This window comes from Microcaecilia unicolor, chromosome 4 (assembly GCF_901765095.1).
Source record: "Microcaecilia unicolor chromosome 4, aMicUni1.1, whole genome shotgun sequence".
Lineage (NCBI taxonomy): Eukaryota > Metazoa > Chordata > Amphibia > Gymnophiona > Siphonopidae > Microcaecilia > Microcaecilia unicolor.
The window spans coordinates 350,081,128-350,102,025 of record NC_044034.1 but is presented as its reverse complement, the minus strand read 5'-3'; the positions used below and the strand labels follow the sequence as shown (position 1 = coordinate 350,102,025).

The 20,898-nt window shown below is 43.2% G+C and overlaps 1 protein-coding gene across 3 annotated transcripts in view; it reads right to left on the bottom strand.

Moving 5' to 3' along the window:
- Positions 1–20,898, bottom strand: part of SLC35A5 (solute carrier family 35 member A5) — a 39,189-nt gene that overhangs the window by 12,023 nt on the left and 6,268 nt on the right. For all 3 annotated transcript variants that reach the window (XM_030202236.1, XM_030202237.1, XM_030202238.1), the window contains exons 4-7: positions 20,483–20,581; positions 14,280–14,413; positions 12,659–12,726; positions 1,910–2,684 (exon numbers count right to left, since the gene is read on the bottom strand). In XM_030202236.1, the coding sequence (XP_030058096.1) occupies positions 1,910–2,684; positions 12,659–12,726; positions 14,280–14,413; positions 20,483–20,581 (1,076 nt within the window). The remainder of the gene's footprint in view (positions 1–1,909; positions 2,685–12,658; positions 12,727–14,279; positions 14,414–20,482; positions 20,582–20,898) is intronic.

The following is a 20,898-nucleotide window of genomic DNA, read 5'->3' as shown; positions in this document are numbered from 1 at the left end:
TAATCCACATGCTAAAAAAATATTTCTTTTTGGAGGGAGCGTGTCAGAGGGCAGAGAGTGGGTGTTCCTGTACTAAGCAACTCACGTGTCCACATTACCACACGTTAACTGCTTAGCGCAGGATTAGTGCACAAGCCCTTACCGCCTATAAAACAGGTGTTGGTAAGTGCACATGTACCAATGGCAACATTAACTCATGCAAAACAAAAAGGGGGAGATCCCTACACAATAGTCAATTGGAAAAGGTGCAGCGAAGGGCGACTAAAATGATAGCGGGGATAGGACGACTTCCCTATGAAGAAAGACTAAGGAGGCTAGGGCTATTCAGCTTGGAGAAGAGACGGCTGAGGGGAGACATGATAGAGGTATATAAAATAATGATTGGAGTGGAACAGGTGGATGTGAAGCGTCTGTTCACGCTTTCCAAAAATACTAGGACTAGGGGGCATGCGATTAAATTACAGTGTAGTAAATTTAAAACAAATCGGAGAAAATTTTTCTTCACCCAACGTGTAATTAAACTCTGGAATTCATTGCCGGAAAATGTGGTGAAGGCGGTTAGCTTAGCAGAGTTTAAAAGGGGTTGGACGGTTTCCTAAAGGACAAGTCCATAAACCGCTACTAAACGGACTTGGAAAAATCCAAAATCCCAGGAATAACATGTATAGAATGTTTGTACGTTTGGGAAGCTTGCCAGGTGCCCTTGGCCTGGATTGGCCGCTGTCGTGGACAAGATGCTGGGCTCGATGGACCCTTGGTCTTTTCCCAGTATGGCATTACTTATGTAATCTACAAAAATATATCCACAAGGGATACGCGTTCCAGGGTCTGACTTGCAAAGTTATTAAAGGAGCGATAGGAGGAAAAAAGCCTCAAGAAGCTTTATTAAACAGCGGGAGCAGGACTGCTTCATCATCGGCTCAAAAAAACCTCCTATTAACACTATAACACCCCTTAACGTAAGGCCAGAAAGTTTGTAATGCTTGCGCTCACTGCCAAATACATAAAGACAGTAATTTCAGCTTTTACTTAGCTTCCTTTTCCACAAGTAGAGACCGTGACCTACGGTGGCCAGCGTTTCGTCAGCCCGCTTCAGGGTCTGTCAGTCAGAAAATTAGCATGGAACCTCTGCATGTATCTTCGCAGAGGAGGAAGACCCTGGAGCAAGTACCCCTCGTGGATATATTTTTGTAGATTGAACATTAGCTCATGGCCATTAATACAAAAAATTGAAAAATCATCTGCCATTTTACGGCTGCAGTAAAAAAAAAATGGCCTTAGCACGTGGGCTAAACCTGCTTAAGGGCGTACTAAGGCCGCTTTGTACCACATCTTAGTAAAAGGTCTATAAAATAATGAGTGGAGTGGAACGGGTAGACGTGAATCGCTTGTTTACTCTTTCCAAAAATACTAGGACTAGGGGGCTTGCAATGAAGTTACAAAGTAGTAAATTTAAAACGAATCAGAGAACATTTTTCTTCACTCAACGTGTAATTAAATGTGTAATTAAACTCTGGAATTTGTCGTCCGAGAATGTAGTAAAAGCAGTTAGCTTAGCGGGGTTTAAAAAGGTTTGTATAGCTTCCTAAAGGAAAAATCCACAGACCATTATTAAAATGGACTTGGGGAAAAATCCACTGCTTATTTCTAGGATAAACGGCAAAAAATGTATTGTACTTTTTTCAGATCTTGCCAGGTACTTGTGACCTGGATTGGCCACTGTTGGAAATAGGATGCTTGGCTTGATGGCCCTTCAGTCTATCCCAGTATGGCAATACTTATGTACTAATTTCAATTTCCAGCAATATGTTTTACTGCTGCATTACATTTCTAGACGCCTATCGAGTCTTGAAAGGTAATAAAGCAAATAAATAAACAAAACCCAGAATTAAACACTTTATACACTTACCCCATTGGAGCGCTCCCAAAGTTCTCCATTTATAATCTTGCTCACATCTCTCTGGCAAATGCCTTCTTGCTCCTGAACCTTACTAGCACTGTAAATAAATATCGAAAGCAGCACCACCGGGGCTTCCAGGAAAAATTCCAAGGAAGGCTTGAAGTCAAATACAAAAAAAGATACAGCAGTGATAATGACTGTCCCTAACTGTGCTGTGAGGACGTGAAACATGTTGTCCCGAAACTTTAAGATGAAGGCCACAGACAGCCCCAAAAATGCAGTGACAAAGATGAGGGTCACCGAAAACCAGTTATGACCATAAAAAAATCCACAGGCCTGTATTTGAGTTCGGTATTCTGAATGAAGGCACAAGGTGAGTCCGTTGAATAAAATGCCAAAAGTGTAGAGTTTGGTATTCTGAACAAAGATGTTTTCTGCGAGCTGACTGCCTTCCTTTAGGATTTTCTCATTGTAGATGTTGGCCAACGCAGAGATAAAACACTGGATTAGTATTAGGAAATGTCCGAGGCCAAGGCTAAAGGTTTTCAAAGCCTCCACATTTATTTTCAGACTAGAGAAGAGCTCGGTGAAGGAGGAGGATGAGGAGTTCTCCACTAGACTGGAGGTTAGCTGGCGACAGTGGTTGGAAGAGATGAAGAAAGTGTTGTGATGAAACCCTTGTCCGGATAAGTTATGCTGTGCGTTCTCCTTCCTTGCAGTGAGAGCCATGATGGACAGGAACAAAACCAGAAGAGACGCCCACTGGACAGAGGAGAGGCGTCGCCTGTTCCAAGCACAGAGAAAAGATGGGGAATGATTCACCAACATTAATGTTGTCCCAGAAATATTACTTTCCCCAATTACACTCTTTTCTGATTTCAGGAATTCTAGTAAAAACTGCACCATTTTTACCTTTTATTGGAACAACATAAGCAATTATCCATTCTGTGTTTCAGGAACAAGTGTGCAATGGCCACTTGTTACCACAGCATAGTAAAAAGACTTCTTTTTACTATGCTGTGGTAACAAGTGGCCATTGCACACCCTTACACAGGTCTTTCCCGTGCACTAAGGCTATTTTTACTGCAGCTGGAAAATGGCCGATTTTTCATTTTCCCAATTAATGGCCATGCGTTTATATTCACAAAACAAATCCCAAAGTCTATGGTAACAATACTACAATACTAAACTCAAACCAAGACTAATCGCTGCTACATATACGTATTTTTATGTTTCTACCACGTGAAGGGCGCCTTTAAAAGCTGCAGGTGTGCCAGGAAGGAGTATCGTTCAAAAAATGTATTGACGTGAAAAGACGGCTTCACATCAAGTTCATGGATGGCTTTAACCCAAGTCCCTGAGGAAAGACTGTTTGAAACCCGCGGTGTCGGGCGTTTCTAGGGGAAGTCAGTCAATCAGTTGAATAATAGCGATTTGAGGAGAGTGAAGCGACAAGTCAACAAACTTTTTAGAGATAAGTTCACATTTTGATTTATTTTTTGAGCAGGGGCACTATTGAAACAGATAATAGCAAATACAGAAAATTAAGAGAAGCCCGATGAAAGAGGTGCTATACCACTTGGCAAAAGAAATATATTGCCTAATACATAGAGGGGCATAATGGAACAGAAACGCCTATCTCCATGGGCGTTTATCTCCGAGAACGGGTCCGTGAAGGGGCGGGGCGGATCGTATTTTTTAAAAGAAAAAGACGCCCATGTTTTATTCGTCAAGGTGTGAGCTGGGCGTTTTTGCTTTTCAGTGATAATGGAAAATGAAATCGCCCAGCTCAAAAACGAATAAATCCAAGGCATTTGTTCGTGGGAGGGGCCAGGATTCATAGTGCACTGGTCCCCCTCACATGGCAGGACACCAACCGGGCACCCTAGGGGGCACTTTTACAAAAACCAAATAAAAGGTAAAAGAGCTCCCAGGTGCATAGCACCCTTCCCTTGGGTGTTGAGCCCCCCAAATCCCCCTCAAAACCCACTGCCCACAAGTCTACATCATTACTATAGCCCTAAGAGGTGAAGGGGGGCACCTACATGTGGGTACAGTGGGTTTGGGGGGGTTGGACGACTAGTAGCATTAAGCAGCACAATTGTAACAGGTAGGGGGGGGATGGGCCTGGGTCCACCTGCCTGACGTCCACTGCACCCCCTAACAACTGCTCCAGGGACCTGCATACTGCTGCTTGGGAGGAGGGTATGACATTTGAGGGTGAAAGTAAAAAGTTGTGAAACATCATTTGTTGTGGTGGGAGGGGGTTAGTGACCACTGGGGGAGTCAGGGGAGGTCATCCCCGACTCCCTCTGGGGGTCATCTGGTCATTTAGGGCACTTTTGGGGGCCTTATTCGTCAAAAAACAGGGTCCAGGAAAAGTGTCCTAAATTCTAGCTCAAAACTGTTCCATTATCGGCGAAGGGCGCCCATCTCTGTTCGCCCGATAACCACGCCCCAGTTCCGCCTTCGACACGCCTTCGATACGCCCCCGTCAACTTTGTCCGCATCCGCGACGGAGTGCAGTTGAAAGCGTCCAAAGTTCGGCTTTCGATTATACCGCTTTATTTGTTTTTGTGAGAAGAACGCCCATCTCCCGATTTAGGTCGGAACTTGGGCGTTATTCTCGTTCGATTATAAGCTGGATAGTAACATAGTAGATGACGGCAGAAAAAGACCTGCACGGTCCATCCAGTCTGCCCAATAATAAGTGGATTCTGCTGAGGGCACTCTTACATATATATAAAAAATTAGAAAAGTAACAAAAGAAAAAAAAGTGTCAATAGAAATTGCTGAGCACTATTTTCAAACGTATAATACAAACATCGGGGTCTGTATTGCTGTAAAATATGTATATGTAGCAGCGATTAGTCTTGGTTTGAGTTTAGTATTGTCATGCATTAATATTGCCATTAATAAGAGTTAGTGCATAAGCCTTACTGCCACTCATCTTGCAGGCAGTAAGGACTCGCACGCTAATTCCCCATTAATCAGTTCGTGCGCGGTAATATGTCTGCACTGATTCAAGCTGTTATGCCCACTCTTCGCCCCAGACACATCCCTTCTGTAAAATATTCAGGTATTTCTTTTTAGCGTGTGGTTTGTGTCCGGACATTAGGATTTTACTGCAGGATACGTCAGTGCGTCCAGCAGAAAGTTCTTTTAAGATGTGGTAAGCATGTACATAAGTATTGCCATACTGGGACGCACCAAAGGTCCATCAAGCCCAGCATCCTGTTTCCAACAGTGGCCAATCCAGGTCACAAATACCTGGCAAGATCCCGAAAAAGTTCAATACATTTTATGCTGCTTATCCCACAAATAAAGTAGTGGATTTTCCTCAAGTCAATTTAATAATGGTCTATTGACATTTCCTTTAGAACCGCCCAAACCTTTTTTTAAACCTCGCTAAGCTAACTACCACATTCTCTGGCAACGAATTCCAGAGTTTAGTTACACGTTGAGAGAAGAAAAATTTTTTCTCTCCAATTTGTATTAAATTTTCTACTTTGTAGCTTCATTCCATGACCCCTAGTCCTGGTATTTTTGGAACGAACAAACAATTCACGTCTACCCACTCCACTCCCCTCATTATTTTATAGACCTCTATCATATCTCCCCATAGCTGTCTTTTCTCCAAGCTGAAGAGCCCTAGGCGTTTCAGCCTTGCCTCATAGGGAAGTCATCCCATCCCCTTTACCATTTTCATCCCCCTTCTCTGTACATTTTCTAATTCCACTATATCTTTTTTGAGATGCAGTGACCAGAACTGAACACAATATTCGAGGTGCGGTTGCACCATGGAGCGATACAAGGGCATTATAACATCCTCACTTTTGTTTTCCATTCCTTTCCTAATAGTACCTAACATTCTATTTGCTTCCTTAGCCGCCGCAGCACACTGAGCAGAAGGTTTCAATGCATCATCAACGATGACGCCTAGATCCCTTTCTTGGTCAGTGACTCCTAACGTGAAACCTTGAACTATGAAGCTATAATTCGGGTTTCTCTTTCCCACATGCTTCACTTTGCACTTGCTTACTTTAAACGTCATCTGCCATTTAGATGCCCAGTCTCCCAGTCTTGTAAGGTATACAATGCGCATCAAATTATCTTACAACCAGCTACCATGTGCCCCAGGTGGTAACTGCATTTTTGACACGTGTCCAAAACACGCGGTAGAAAATTTCTACCGCATGGTGCTTACCTGGCAGTATACGTGCGCCGACGATTACCACCCAGTTAATGCGCGAGACCTTACCGCTAAGTCAATGGGTGGCAGTAAGGTCTCATATCAAAAATGGACACGTGTTAGTTTTTAATTGTGGCGCACACTCATTTTCGGCCACAAAAAAGCCCTTCTTTGTAGGCGCGCTGAAAAATGGACCTGCATGTGTCCAAAACACGCACCTGTACAAGCGTAGGCCATTTTTCGGCGCCCCTTAGTAAAAGGGCCCCTCAGTTTCTTTTTCCAATGTAAAGGAGGAAATTAAAACATCTTAATGGAAGCTCATGGTGATATTCTACTGTTAATCCAAGTTATTAGTAACTAGGTCTCGTGCACGAGTTAGGGGTAAAATAATAGGTTTATCAGTAGCCCACATTGCTAATTATGCCTCTAAATGGTCTTATCATTTAACATAGTAAATGACAGCAGATAAAGACCTGTACGGTCCAGCCAATCTGCCCAACAAGATAAACTAATTTACATGGTATGTGATGTATACCCGAGTTTGATGTGTCCTTGCCTTTCTCAGGGCACAGACCGTAGAAGTCTGCTCAGTACTGTTCTTGTACTAAGTTCTGAAGCTAACGTCGAAGCCCCTTAAAATTTACACTCCAGCCCATCCCTATCTATTCAGTCAAGATCAGGGCGTAGACCGTAGAAGTCTGACCAGCTCCCATTTTGTTTCCCAATTACCGGTGTCATCACCCAATCTCCGCTCAGATTCCGCGGAACCATTCCTTCTAAACAGGATTCCTTTGTGTTTATCCCTCGCATGTTTGAATTCCATTACCGTTTTCATCTCCACCACCTCCCGCAGGAGGGCATTCCACACATCCACCACCCTCTCCGTGAAAAAATACTTCCTGACATTAGTCCTGAGTCTGCCCCCCTTCAACCTCAATTCATGTCCTCTAGTTCTACCGCCTTCCTGTCTCCGGAAAAGGTTCGTTTGCGGATTACCTTATAATATTGCTTATGACGGTCCAATAAAATCTATTAAGGAATTGGGGAATTCCCAATTGCGTATTTTATTTATTGGCAACTGGCTCTTGATTTGTGTACCTAACTTTGAACTAGGATTCAAATCATACTTCTCCCAATGAAACTTCTTGTGACCTTGAACAATTCACGATCTCTCAGTGCCTCAGTCTCCCACTAAAGGCAGCGACTCATTGTACCTCGTTACACTGCCTTGTTATTACTAAAGGAAAGGCAGTGTATCAAATAAAGCAAACCATAAGCCATACACGTAATAATGTCGTTAAGTCACTTTGAGCATGAGCTGGAAAGTTGGCTACAAATCCAAATTATCTGTTTGCTGCTGAAGATGCAGCAGGTCTAGCATGGGCTCGGCAGACGAGTTGAATCCCATTGCTTCAATCTGCATTTCTCTGCTGCTGCTCCAAGGCAAGAGACTGAAGCAGAGGATTTTTTTCCCCCCTCAATAGGTGAAATAAAAATGTAATCAGTTAACTCAAACAGTAATTTAATCACTTTTGTAAGAATTTGTTCTGTGACGCAGCAGTAATAAAATGCAAATTGAAGCAGCAGGATTGGTGTATATCATAGAGGCCATGAAAAGGTGCAAACCATACATATTTCTAGTTTTTATTTTAATATAGCTATTTTGCTTTTCTTGAGCTGGAAGCAGACTTAAGAGCTGCAAGAGAGCTATAATGTGCTTATTCCGAAAACTACTCTTCTAAGGTTGTGGTTTGACATTTGGCCTATGCTAACTTGTGATAAGTTGCTGGTCAGCAACTAAGACAGAGACTCCTACGACTAAGGACATCTGCTGTATCCAGATAAACAATCAAAAGGAGAAGTAAGTGGGTGTGGGTAAAATTGTAGCCATAGCACGAGGGTGGGGGTAGTAACAGGGTAACTTTACCCATTATCTAATGAAAACTTATGCTTATGTGCATGACAGGCCCTGTCAATATAATGAAGGAATAAATGATAGAATTTGCTGGAACGTGTTGGAACATGATTCATCATAAGAGGAAACAGAATATTCTGGAAAGATGCATACTCATTAGGTAGGAAGGGTAATTATAATTAAGATAATGAAGAAAGGAAGAAAAAGTATTTCAGAGGAAACAAAACCGAGGATGGTGAGCCTCAGTGTGTCCACTAGGAGGTGGACAAATTGACAGCTCCCAGGGAAAATTCTTGTTTTTATTTGCTACATATTATACTGTATTGGGAGGACATGAAATGAGATTGAAGGGGGGCAGACTCAAGAAAAATGTCAGGAAGTATTTTTTCACAGAGAGAGTAGTGGATACTTGGAATGCCCTCCCACGGGAGGTGATGGAGATGAAAACAGTAACGGAATTCAAACATGCGTGGGATAAACATAAAGGAATCCTGCTCGGAAGAAAGGGATCCCCAGTAGCTTAGCCGAGATTGGGAGGCAGAGTCGGTGGTGGGAGGCGGGGCTAGTGCTGGGCAGACTTATACGGTCTGTGCCCTGAAAATAGCAGATTCAAATCAAGGTAAGGTATACACAAAAAGTAGCACATATGAGTTTATCTTGTTGGGCAGACTGGATGGACGGTACGGGTCTTTTTCTGCCGTCATCTACTATGTTACTATGCTACTATGTGTTACTATTTCAATAATTACTGGTTGGCTTCTTTGAACATCTGAATAAACATTTATGATGTCTAACACTTATTTAGTAGCCAGAGTTTTTTCTTGCCTGGGGGGGGGGGGGGGGGGGGGGGGGCAAGGCACCCTCCAGGAGACCTCCAGAAGGTTACTTCTGTCTCAGAGGCAAGACAGAAAGTAGACATTGGCCCACCCTAATGAGATTCATTATCATGCTATCACTCCCATTGTGCTATTCATTATGATCTACACAAGTTCAAACATTTCCAAATTTAAACATGAAAATAGAATAAACGAGCAAAAAATCAAACAACCTCCCCTCCAATACATCAATAAAATACAACTAAAAAGTAAAAAAGGATTACTACTATTAAGAGGCTTCATTGTATTGCACTGATATTATGAGTATTATATCTCAGTGGCAGGGGTTTTGATGTGAAAAGCACTTGCAAGGGGGGGGGGGGGGTGTTTTACATGCCGCAGATAACTTAAGCTAAGCTTTAGTAAAAGACCACCCCCCCCCCCCCCAGGTTTGCTATGTTTGTGTGCCTCGGTTTAAGAAGCTTTTGAAAATACAGCTTTTTGAAACAGTTTTCTTTAATGTTGAATAACTGTTTTAATTTGGGAAGAAAAACTAGTACTGATTTATTTTATATGCTTTTTAAAAATTATTATGTATGTGCAATTGGAAACCGCCTAGAAGGTAGGCGACATATTTTAAAAATGTATACACACGCTCTAATGTGTGCCTATTAAGGGGTTTAATTTGTATTGTACTGATATTTTAAGTATCTGTGTTATAATGTTCCTCCATGCTGCCTATTATGATGTATAATTTATACCCTGCTGACATTTATCATATTTCTGTTACATAATTGTGCAGTTTTAAGTGTATATTTCTAACACTATACAATGTTATTCCTATTATTAGCAGTCAAGATGCCTGTCTCAAAGTTAATCTCATTAATTATATTTATGCTTATATTTAATCATTCTACTATACAGAAAGGAGAAATTAGGTCTTACCTGATAATTTTCTTTCCATTAGTCCTTCCCACTATTCTCAATTGTAGGGATAGTTGAGTCCATCAACCAGCAGGTGGAGACAGAGAACTGAAAACTGAGCTAAGACATATGATTCTGAACTCAAACCACCTCAACTGGGGACCAATTCACCAACTGAACCAGGAACAAAGCAGTCAGAACCAGTGTGTCCATCCAGCTTGAGGAGTTGGACCAGATGCCAAATGTTTCAGCTCAGTTTTCAGTTCTCTATCTCCACCTGCTGATTGATGGACACAACTGTCTCACAGATTCTGGAATAGTGGGAAGCTATGCAATGGAATGTACATTTATGTCAAGCTGTACTCTGCCTTCAGTGACTCTCTTCATAATGGCAATTAATAAACTCCAAGAAAAGAAAACCCAGAATACCAGACAGTTTCCTCCTACTCCTCTGGGTCTTCAGCTCAAGTAGAAGAACAGCTGGGATCCTGGTACTATGTGCCTTCATTCACATCTACTTGGGGATTTTTCTACAAATTTTATACTCCCCTCTCTCCCACGCATGCTTAGGAAATACGTGGAGGACCACAATACTATAATGCCTCTGTATCGCTCCATGGTGCGACCACACCTTGAGTACTGCGTTCAGTTCTGGTCGCTGTATCTCAAAAGTGGAATTAGAAAAGGTTCAAAGAAGAGCAACCAAAATGATAAAGGGGATGGAACTCCTCTCTTATTAGGAAAGGCTAAAGAGGTTAGGGCTCTTCTCCTTGGAAAGGAGAAGGATAAGGGGAGATATGATTGAGGTCTACAAAAACCTGAGTGGTGTAGAACGAGTAGAAGCAAATCGATTTTTCACTCATTCCAAAAGTACAAAGACTAGGGATACTCAAGAAAGTTACATGGAAATACTTTAAAACAAATAGGAGAAAATATTTTTTCACCCAACAGATAGTTAAGCTCTGGAATTCTTTGCCAGAGGATGTGGTAACAGCGGTTAGCATATCTGGGTTTAAAAAAAAGGGTTGGACATGTTCCTTGAGGAAAAGTCCATAGTTTGCTACTGAAACAGACATGAGGAAGCAACTACTTATCCTGGGATTGGTAGCATGGAATGTTGCTACTAATTGGGTTTCTGTCAGGTACTTGTGACCTGGCTTGGCCACTGTTTGGAAACAGGATACTGGGCTAGATGTACCATTGGTCTGACCCAGTATGGCTACTCTTATGTTCTTATGTAAAATAGGAGCACCAGGAACAGGATACTAGGAGACGGGGGAGGTAAGGATTCATGCTGGATTGCATAGATGGATGAATTTCTTAGACTAGACAGATCATGCTGATCTTTATATGACATCATTTACTATGTTAATCTGGACATTGTAGCAATGGTCCAAGCATTAGGGCTCCTTCCACAATCCTACCACTAGAAGTCATCCCTGAGTGATGACCGTGACGACTCCCTCATCCCCTGGGGACTGTGCGTCTCCACAGCATCCCAGTCCTAACTGACCTGGAAAGCAAATGTTGCTTACATACTGTAAACAGGACAAAGGTAATCCAACCCTGATGTCAAAGAGAGGGGAAAAAATAACAAGAGACTCGCCTCTTGCAAACAGCAACTGCAAAGGGGGATTTCAAATCTATGGACCGAATACGGAATGTTCTACAACTGCACACTATTTATTAGGTTTTATTTACCCCCTTTTTGAAAGAATTCACTGAAGGCAGTGGACAGTAAGAATAAAACATAAGCAGTAGACAATTACCAGCAGTAAATATCTACTATACTAAAACTCACCCTCAACGTTCTGAGGACACTGACGTCAGTGAAGCCAAGCCCTGACTTCCTTCAAAAAGGTTTGAAGGTTCGTGGTGGTGAAGCCACCAAAATCTCTCCGGGCCCCGCCCTCGAGGGCGGAGCAATGGCAGACCAACGAAGGAGTTGGCAGGGAGGGAGGGAGGGAGGCGGGGGGGGGGGGGGGAGAAATCGCTCCGGGCCCCGCCTTCGCGTCAAACCTCATGACGTTGGGGGTGGAGCAATGGCAGAACAACGAAGGGGTTGGCAGGGAGGAAGGGAAAATCGCTCTGGGCCCCGCCCTCGCGTCAAACCTCATGACGTTGGGGGCGGAGCAATGGCAGAACAACGAAGGGGTTGGCCGGGGGGGGGGGGGGGTGTTGGCGATGAAAACCTTGCTAGCGCCCATTTCATTTCCTCTGAAACGGGCCTCTTTTACTAGTATTCAAATAAAAATACGAAGTATGGAATACTGAAAATGTCAAACACAATGGGGCTCATTTTCAAAGCACTTAGACTTACAAAGTTCCATAGGCTACTATGGAACTTTGTAAGTCTAAGTGCTTTGAAAATACGCCTCAATATGTAATAAAACGTTTTAATAGACAGAGAGGGTATAAGCAAAGACGGAACATATAGATAGGTAAGAGAGTACGAGGAGTTAGAAAATAAGGGGACTAATTTAAACATAGTTGCACATGAGGTCAGAGAGATGATTAAATATTATCTCAGCTAGGGTAGGAGTGGATAAATATGTCCTGCTGCAGCATGTGCAGCCCGTGTCACTCCTCGTGTGTGCGAGACTTAACAGGTTAGTTACTTCTTCCATTAAAGGCCTGGTTGAAGAGCCAAGCTTTCACCTGCTTCCTGAAGCAGAGATAGTCTTGTGTTAAGCGAAGCCTTTCAAGGAATGCATCCCAGAGAGTGTGGGAGCTACTCCAGAGAAGGCTCGATTGCAGGTATCACATTGTGTAATGTCTTTTGGAGAGGGTGTGGTTAGGGATACTCCTTGGGAGGACCTTAGTGTCCCTGGAGGTGTGTAGAGGGTGATCCTGCTCTTCAAGTACTCGGGACTATTTCCTTAAATCTTCTACTCGATTAATATGCCACTTACTTTAGAACAACCCTGAACAGAAGTGCTGTTGTTATAATGACAAAATTTGACAGCAACACAGCCATAGCCTACAAAAGAAAAAGAGAAAGTGACAATTCAATTAAAAGACCTAAGATTTTTTTTTTTAATTTGAAAATCTTTTATTCAACACAGCAATAATAGTACAATATACATAATAATCCCCCTCCCCCCCCCACTGCTTTCCTATTTATGGCTAACTCCCCTGTGTAACCATAGCAGTAGTCCATATACGTTCTAAGTGTGTCCACTCTGTCGCATCGGGCTTGTATCTGCCCATTCTCCGATCGGTCAATTGCTCTAGGCCTACTATGTTACGAAGTCTCATTTTCCAGTCCTGGATAGTAGGCCCTACTCGTTGTTTCCAATGGGCAGCAATCTCCAACTTTGCGGCTGCCAAACAGTCTTTTTAGCTGTTTCTGCCACTTCTGGCCCCTTTTATTTCCCCACCCTAACACCACTTCGGCTCTGTCGGGAACTGTGTACCCAGAATGGATGTCATATGCATACCTACTTCCACCCAAAAAGATTGTAAAAGAGAACAGGCCCACTATACATGCAAAAAACTGCCTAATTCTTCTTCACACCTCCAACATCGGTCAGATACAGTTGAATACATTCGCTTCAATCTATCCGGTGTATAATACCATCTGCTTAAAGCTTTATAGGCATTTTCTTTATAGGCATTTTTTTAAACTGAATCTACTGGTGCCATGCAGTGATACAGGCCCAATATATGGTACAGCATGTTCCCCAGGTATCTACAGTAAACGTCAGTTATAATGAAGTTTCAGGGAAAATAAGAATCCGCTAACCCAATGTACAGCAGAAAGAAAGAATAGTTCAGGACAGTGGAAGGCTACGTAACGTGGGAGAAGACACCATTTTTTAAATTCTTAAAATATATCTCTAGCAGTAAAAGTGGAGTACACTGCTCATGTGAGGCAGAAAAGGGCAGTGGTGTACCGAGGGTGGGGCGGTGGGCACGGTCTGCCCCAGGTGCACGCTGCAGGAGGGGTGCAGGGAGCAGCTGCTCGGCTGTTGGGTCCGCCGGTTCCCTGCTCCCTCTGCTGTTACTTCCTGTTCCGGGGCAGAGGGAGCAGGGAACCGGCGGAGCCGACAGCCACGCGGCTGCTCCCTGCACCCCAGAAGGCAAGAAGAATGCACCCGGGAGGGAGAGGGAGAAGCAGTGACCGCCCCTAGTGGCAGCCGTCCAAGGAACACCACTGGAAGAGGGGACTCTGCAATTCACTGTTTAGTAAGCAGCCGGATGAAAGGTCCCAGATCACTGTGTAGTAAGTGGAATTTACCAAGTTATGTGATCTTTTCTGTCTTAATAATGGTGCTACAATTTAAAATGCCATTTATCCATCTTAAGACCACATTTCTACTTGAATAATTCATATTATTAAAAAGGACTAACAGTGAAACAAGGAAAAACACAGGATGGAAAGAAACTCCTCAAACAGTCAGCAGTAGTTTTAGCAAAATCTTTCTAACTAAAATTGATTCATGTGACTCCTCACACTGATACTTGACACCTGAAATATGCTGGGAGAATTTCGATGCAAAATGAAAATAGTCCCAACAAAATATCACTTACAGGCTGAAGATACGACAACACATAGAAGACAATCAGGTTATCCAGAAAGTAAAGGAAAGCAGGGATTGACCATTTCATGTACTTCAAAATGTCCTGTCTGGAGTAGCATCCACAGCTGCTCAAGGAACGTCCTTCTGCAGAGCCAAGAGGGAAGATGAAATTAGTGCCGAGGCTGGATGGTGAAATCACAAGTATCTACACTGAAATATGTGCACGTTATAATGGCATAAATCTGCCCAAGCAGCCCTTGTAGAAAGGACAGAGCCTACTTGCAGTCACTGCCAGATTTTCTGTGACAAACATCCTTCCACTTTTGAGGCCCTTTCCAAAACTGTTACTTGGTGGCTCCTAATTTGAATGTATACTGCTGGTGTAAAAATAAGATAACGTGCTCTGACAGTAGAAAAGTAGCAACACAGATACTTGGGCTTTAGAAAACGCTTCTGACACAGCAGCTATGAAAATGACTTTGAATAATGTGTAAACAAAGAACCCAAGGCCATAGTTGGTCAGGGCTACAGATATACTTTTTTTCTTATTATTTCTGCATTTCTTTCTCTATTTTTTCACGGAGAGAGTAGTGGATGCTTGGAATGCCCTCCCGCGGGAGGTGGTGGAAACGAAAACGGTAACGGAATTCAAACATGTATGGGAATCCTGCTCAGTAGGAATGGATCCTAAAGAGCTTAGACGAGATTGGGTGGCAAAGCCGGTGACGGGAGACGGAGATGGTGCTGGGCAGACTTATACGGTCTGTGCCAGAGCCGGTGGTGGGAGGCGGGACTGGTGGTTTGGAGGCGGGGATAGTGCTGGGCAGACTTATACGGTCTGTGCCAGAACTGGTGGTGGGAGGCGGGGCTGGTGGTTTGGAGGCGGGGATAGTGCTGGGCAGACTTATACGGTCTGTGCCAGAACTGGTGGTGGGAGGCGGGGCTGGTGGTTTGGAGGCGGGGATAGTGCTGGGCAGACTTATACGGTCTGTGCCAGAACCGGTGGTGGGAGGCGGGGCTGGTGGTTTGGAGGCGGGGATAGTGCTGGGCAGACTTTTACGGTCTGTGCCCTGAAAAGGACAGGTACAAATCAAGGTAAGGTATACACAAAAAGTAGCACATGTGAGTTTATCTTGTTGGGCAGACTGGATGGACCGTGCAGGTCTTTTTCTGCCGTCATCTACTGTGTTACTATGTTACTATTTTAAAGTGTCGCATGCATTTCCCATTTCCTCTGGGTTTCAAGCTTTTCAACACCAACAGGAGAGAAGAACTAAACATGGAAAGGGACATTTTCAAAGTGGTTTCCAAAAATTTTTTTTAAATGTATTTTACTCTCATAAATTGGTAGTCTGAAAAGCCATCTACTTTCAACATGGCAAAAGTACACACTGGTGTCCTAGAACAGACATATTTTAGTTGAGTTTAGTTTGTTCACATTTGATATACCACCTTTCATAAAATCAAAGCGGTTAACAATTAAAATCAATACAAACAGAATAAGGAAAGAAAAGGAAAACCAATTCAAAAAGAGAAAGAGAAAACAGCAAAGGCAATTAGAAGAGAAAGGCAGAAATGGAGAGGACAAAACAAGCTGACCAGTCAGCTAAGCGATAAGAGTAGAAGCCTATTGAAAAGGTGAGTTTTAAGGACAATTTTAAAATAATACGACTGTTCATTATGTAGGGTAAAGGGCAAAGAATTCCAATGGGAAAGAGCATTGGAGCCGACTCTGTGGGTGCTGTGGGTGCTTGAGCACCCCTAATATTGAGAAAATTCCTTGTATGTGTCCAAGGAGGGGTTATTTTCATTGGGCTTAGCACCCCCAATAATTTTAAAAAGTTGGCTCCTATGGGAAGGAGTAAAGGAGAAAAAAATGTAGAGTAGCGTGTAGTTTGAAGTCTGGTGTGTGATAATGGCGGGATTTGCAAGCTGAAAGACTGTAGAAGAGCGAAGAGCAAGAATGGGTCTATACGGAATGATCAAGGAAGAAGGATAAGCAGGAGCATTAAACTTTGCAAGTTAATATCAACATTTTGTACTGTATTCGGAAAGTGATTGGGAGCCAGTGGTAGTGTTTGAAGACAGGAGTAACATGATCAAAACAATGGATACCAGAGAGGTAAAGGCGGTTAGCTTAGCACAGTTTAAAAAAGGTTTGGACGGGTTCCTAAAGGAAAAGTCCATATACCGCTATTCCCTTCTCCACTACTGCCAACTCCAGACTTCGCGCTTTTTGTCTCGCTGCACCCTACGTCTGGAATAAACTTCCTGAGCCCCTACGTCTTGCCCCATCCTTGGCCACCTTTAAATCTAGATTGAAAGCCCACCTCTTTAACATTGCTTTTGACTCGTAACCACTCGCCTCCACCTACCCTCCTTCCTGTACACATTAATTGATTTGATTACTTTATTTTTGTCTATTAGATTGTAAGCTCTTTGAGCAGGGACTGTCTTTCTTCTATGTTTGTGCAGCGCTGCGTATGCCTTGTAGCGCTATAGAAGTGATAAGTAGTAGTAGTAGTCTCTTGTAACCAGAGCTAATATTGTGATGTCATAATGCCTCAGTCCACCAATAAGAGCCAACCTCATCAGTGATGTCACAATGACTTGATTGTCCTATACTTGGCTCACTTTTATTACATAGCTCTTTGAGCAGGGACTGTCTTTCTTCTATGTTTGTGCAGCGCTGCGTACGCCTTGTAGCGCTATAGAAATGCTAAATAGTAGTAGTAGTAGTAGTAAATGGACTGGGGAAAATCCACTATTTCTGGGATAAGCAGTATAAAATGTTTTGTACATTTTGGGGCTCTTGCCAGGTATTTGTGACCTGGATTGGCCACTGTTGGAAACAGGATGCTGGGCTCAATGGACCTTTGGTCTTTCTCAGTATGGCAATACTTATGTAGGATGCGAATGGCAGTGTTTTGCACAGACTGAAGTGAGAAGCCCAGCATAAACAATACTGCAGCAATCAAGTTTGCTCAATACTAACGTATGGAGGAGAGTGGCCCAGGCATCATCATCATCCAAGAATGAACAAAGGCATCGAAGAGAGCGGAGAGGAACAAAAACATGAGCGTACTACTGCAGAAATCTAAGGAGTAATTGACAGTACAATACAGGGCTACATTTAAAACTCGACATCTGATCTTTAAGGCCCTAAGTACCTGAAGAATAGGATGATCCTCCACACACCGCCAAGGACACTAAGGTCCTCCCAAGGACTTTCACTGACCACACCCTCTCCAAAAGACATTACACGATGTGGAGTGGAGGAGTGCCCTAGTGGTTAGGGTGGTGGACTTTTGTCCTAGGGAACTGAGAAACTGAGTTCGATTCCTACTTCAGGCACAGGCAGCTCCTTGTGACTCTGGCCAAGTCACTTAACCCTCCATTGCCCCATGTAAGCCGCATTGAGCCTGCCATGAGTGGGAAAGTGCGGGTTACAAATGTAAGAAAAATAAAATAGATACTATTGGAGATTCTACATGGAATGTTGCTACTATTGGAGATTCTGCAGGGGGCAGATGGTCAGCGACGGAGGGCGGGTGGGACCACGGTGCCCTTGGAGGCCTGGGGAATTTTGTCCCCTCTGCCCCCCCCCCCCCCACCTCGGCGGCTATGTCAAATTCTCCCCAGGTATTTCTCATATAGTAAAATCCACAACAAAGAGAATGTTCTTCACAATGTTGAAACTCAAACGAGTGAAACAATTCTTCCCGAGGAAAATATTTCGCAACCTGATAACAATCAATGGTGCTAAGCCATGCTGACTACTGCAATGGAATCTATGCGGAATGCAAAGAGCAAATCTTAAGGAAACTTCAAACCGCTCAAAATATGGCAGCAAGACTCATCTTCGGAAAAGCACGTTTTGATAGCGCAACACCCCTTTGCGGAAAACTACATTGGCTCCCAATCAAGGAACGCAATCAAGGAATCATCTATGGTGAAGCACCGGGATATATGATGAACCTAAATCGACCTACCAACCAGAAACACATCCGCATCAACACGACAATACCTAAACCTCAACTACCCAAGCTGCAAAGGACTAAAATACAAATATCAATCTACGCATCCAGTTTTTTCCTACATCAGTACACAGCTATGGAACACACTACCAAAAACCGTGAAAAACACGTATGACCACCTCCAATTCAGAAAAAAACTAAAAACCCACCTGTTCCAACCCGCCCCCAACCCAACTTAAATGCCTGAAATTAGCGAAACTACAACACCATAATTCGTATTGATCACCAAACAATCCCATCTGTTCTTGCAATCCTCTATATGGCCCCACCACAAGATAGCACGTTAAGACAGGGCAAACACTATAAAAATATAACAGACACACACTTTAGGCAACTGGTACTCTGAAAGACTGCAAAAATAACCATGTCTTAAATTCAACTTTGAACTGCTTGAAGGAGGTGGTACTACAAAGGGACAGTGGGAGATTATTCCAGATGTGGGGCACGAGAAAAAAGAAAGCACAGTGTCTGATGAATTTCAGACTTGGGAGAATCAGACAACGATCACTGACCAAACGGAGGACTCTAGCTGGAGAGTATGGGATAGTAAGGGAAGAGAGACAGTCAGGTGATACTACGTGAAAACTTTTAAATGTTATGAGTGGTAACCTTATAGATAATACTTTGGTGAACCGGCAACCAATGGTATTGTTTTAATAATGAAGTACGATCATAACAGTGTGCACTGCAAAGTAAACAAATCGCTGTATTTTGAAGCGTTTGTAATTTCTTTAGGGATGATTGCGGTAAGCCTGCATAAATGATGTTGCAGGAATCCAGACAGAATGTGAAAAAAGACAATATGAGCTCATGAATTTCAAAGAAATGTCGGATGGCCCGTAGTTTCCAGAAATTTGCACCTTTAGAGAATTATCCCCCAAAAGGTTGTACTGTACGGTGATGCAACACCGTCTAACAGATTTGCTGTCTGCTAAAGTCAGTATGAAGACCTGTAGTAGTGACTATTTTTTTGTTTGTTTGTTACATTTGTACCCCGCGCTTTCCCACTCATGGCTGGCTCAATGCGGCTTACATGGGGCAATGGAGGGTTAAGTGACTTGCCCAGAGTCACAAGGAGCTGCCTGTGCCTGAAGTGGGAATCGAACTCAGTTCCTCAGGACCAAAGTCCACCACCTTAACCACTAGGCCACTCCTCCACTGTTGCTACTATTTGAGATTCTACATGGAATGTTGCTATTCCACTAGCAACATTCCATGTAGAAGTCGGCCCTTGCAGATCACCAATGTGGCCGCGCAGGCTTCTACATGGAATGTTGCTAGTGGAATAGCAACATTCCATGTAGAATCTCCATTAGTAGCAACATTCCATGTAGAATCTCCAATAGTATCTATTTTATTTTTGTTACATTTGTACCCCGCGCTTTCCCACTCATGGCTGGCTCAATGCGGCTTACATGGGGCAATGGAGGGTTAAGTGACTTGCCCAGAGTCACAAGGAGCTGCCTGTGCCTGAAGTGGGAATCGAACTCAGTTCCTCAGGACCAAAGTCCACCACCTTAACCACTAGGCCACTCCTCCACTGTTGCTACTATTTGAGATTCTACATGGAATGTTGCTATTCCACTAGCAACATTCCATGTAGAAGTCGGCCCTTGCAGATCACCAATGTGGCCGCGCAGGCTTCTACATGGAATGTTGCTAGTGGAATAGCAACATTCCATGTAGAATCTCCATTAGTAGCAACATTCCATGTAGAATCTCCAATAGTATCTATTTTATTTTTGTTACATTTGTACCCCGCGCTTTCCCACTCATGGCAGGCTCAATGCGGCTTACATGGGGCAATGGAGGGTTAAGTGATTTGCCCAGAGTCACAAGGAGCTGCCTGTGCCGGGAATCGAACTCAGTTCCTCAGGACCAAAGTCCACCACCCTAACCACTAGGCCACTCCTCCACTATTAGCTGCACTTAAGGGGAAGTATGGTAAAAATCTACATCCTTGTAGTGCTGCACAGGTGAGAGAAGCCCAGGTAAAGAAAATGTGATCACGTGCCTAGTAACCCAGCAGACTAAGATTCCTGTTTTTATACTATAAACCTAACATTCTAATGGTCGTGGCTAAAGACAGTTAATAAATGACAGGGCCATGGACCTGTAATGCACTGTACAGGCATAGGAGGAAGACCAAACTCGGAAAAACTTTGGAACAACTTACCTCGTACTGCCACCAAGAAAGCCGCTACCATACAAACGATCAACTTTACTGCCTCTGTGCACACATTCACCGTGGCAGGAAGATAATCGTATTCATTATCTGTGAAGGGGAGTAGAAACCATTACAGAAACTAGTACACCTGAACAAAGTCCCACTCGCATACAAAGCAAGCAATAAATGAGCCACAGAGGCTGTTTTCACTTATTTTGCACCATTTTCCATACATTTGAACATCACCAGCTATGTTGCAAGTTATTTTTCTGTTTGGGGCACTAGAGTTAGACGGTTCATTTTTATGGTTATTACTCAGCATGTTAAATATGATTTTACAATCACTGAGGGACAAACAATGAGAAGTATGTCAAGGTAAAATCTTAAAAATATAAAAAAATAACCTCCTTTAAGCAGCCAGATAT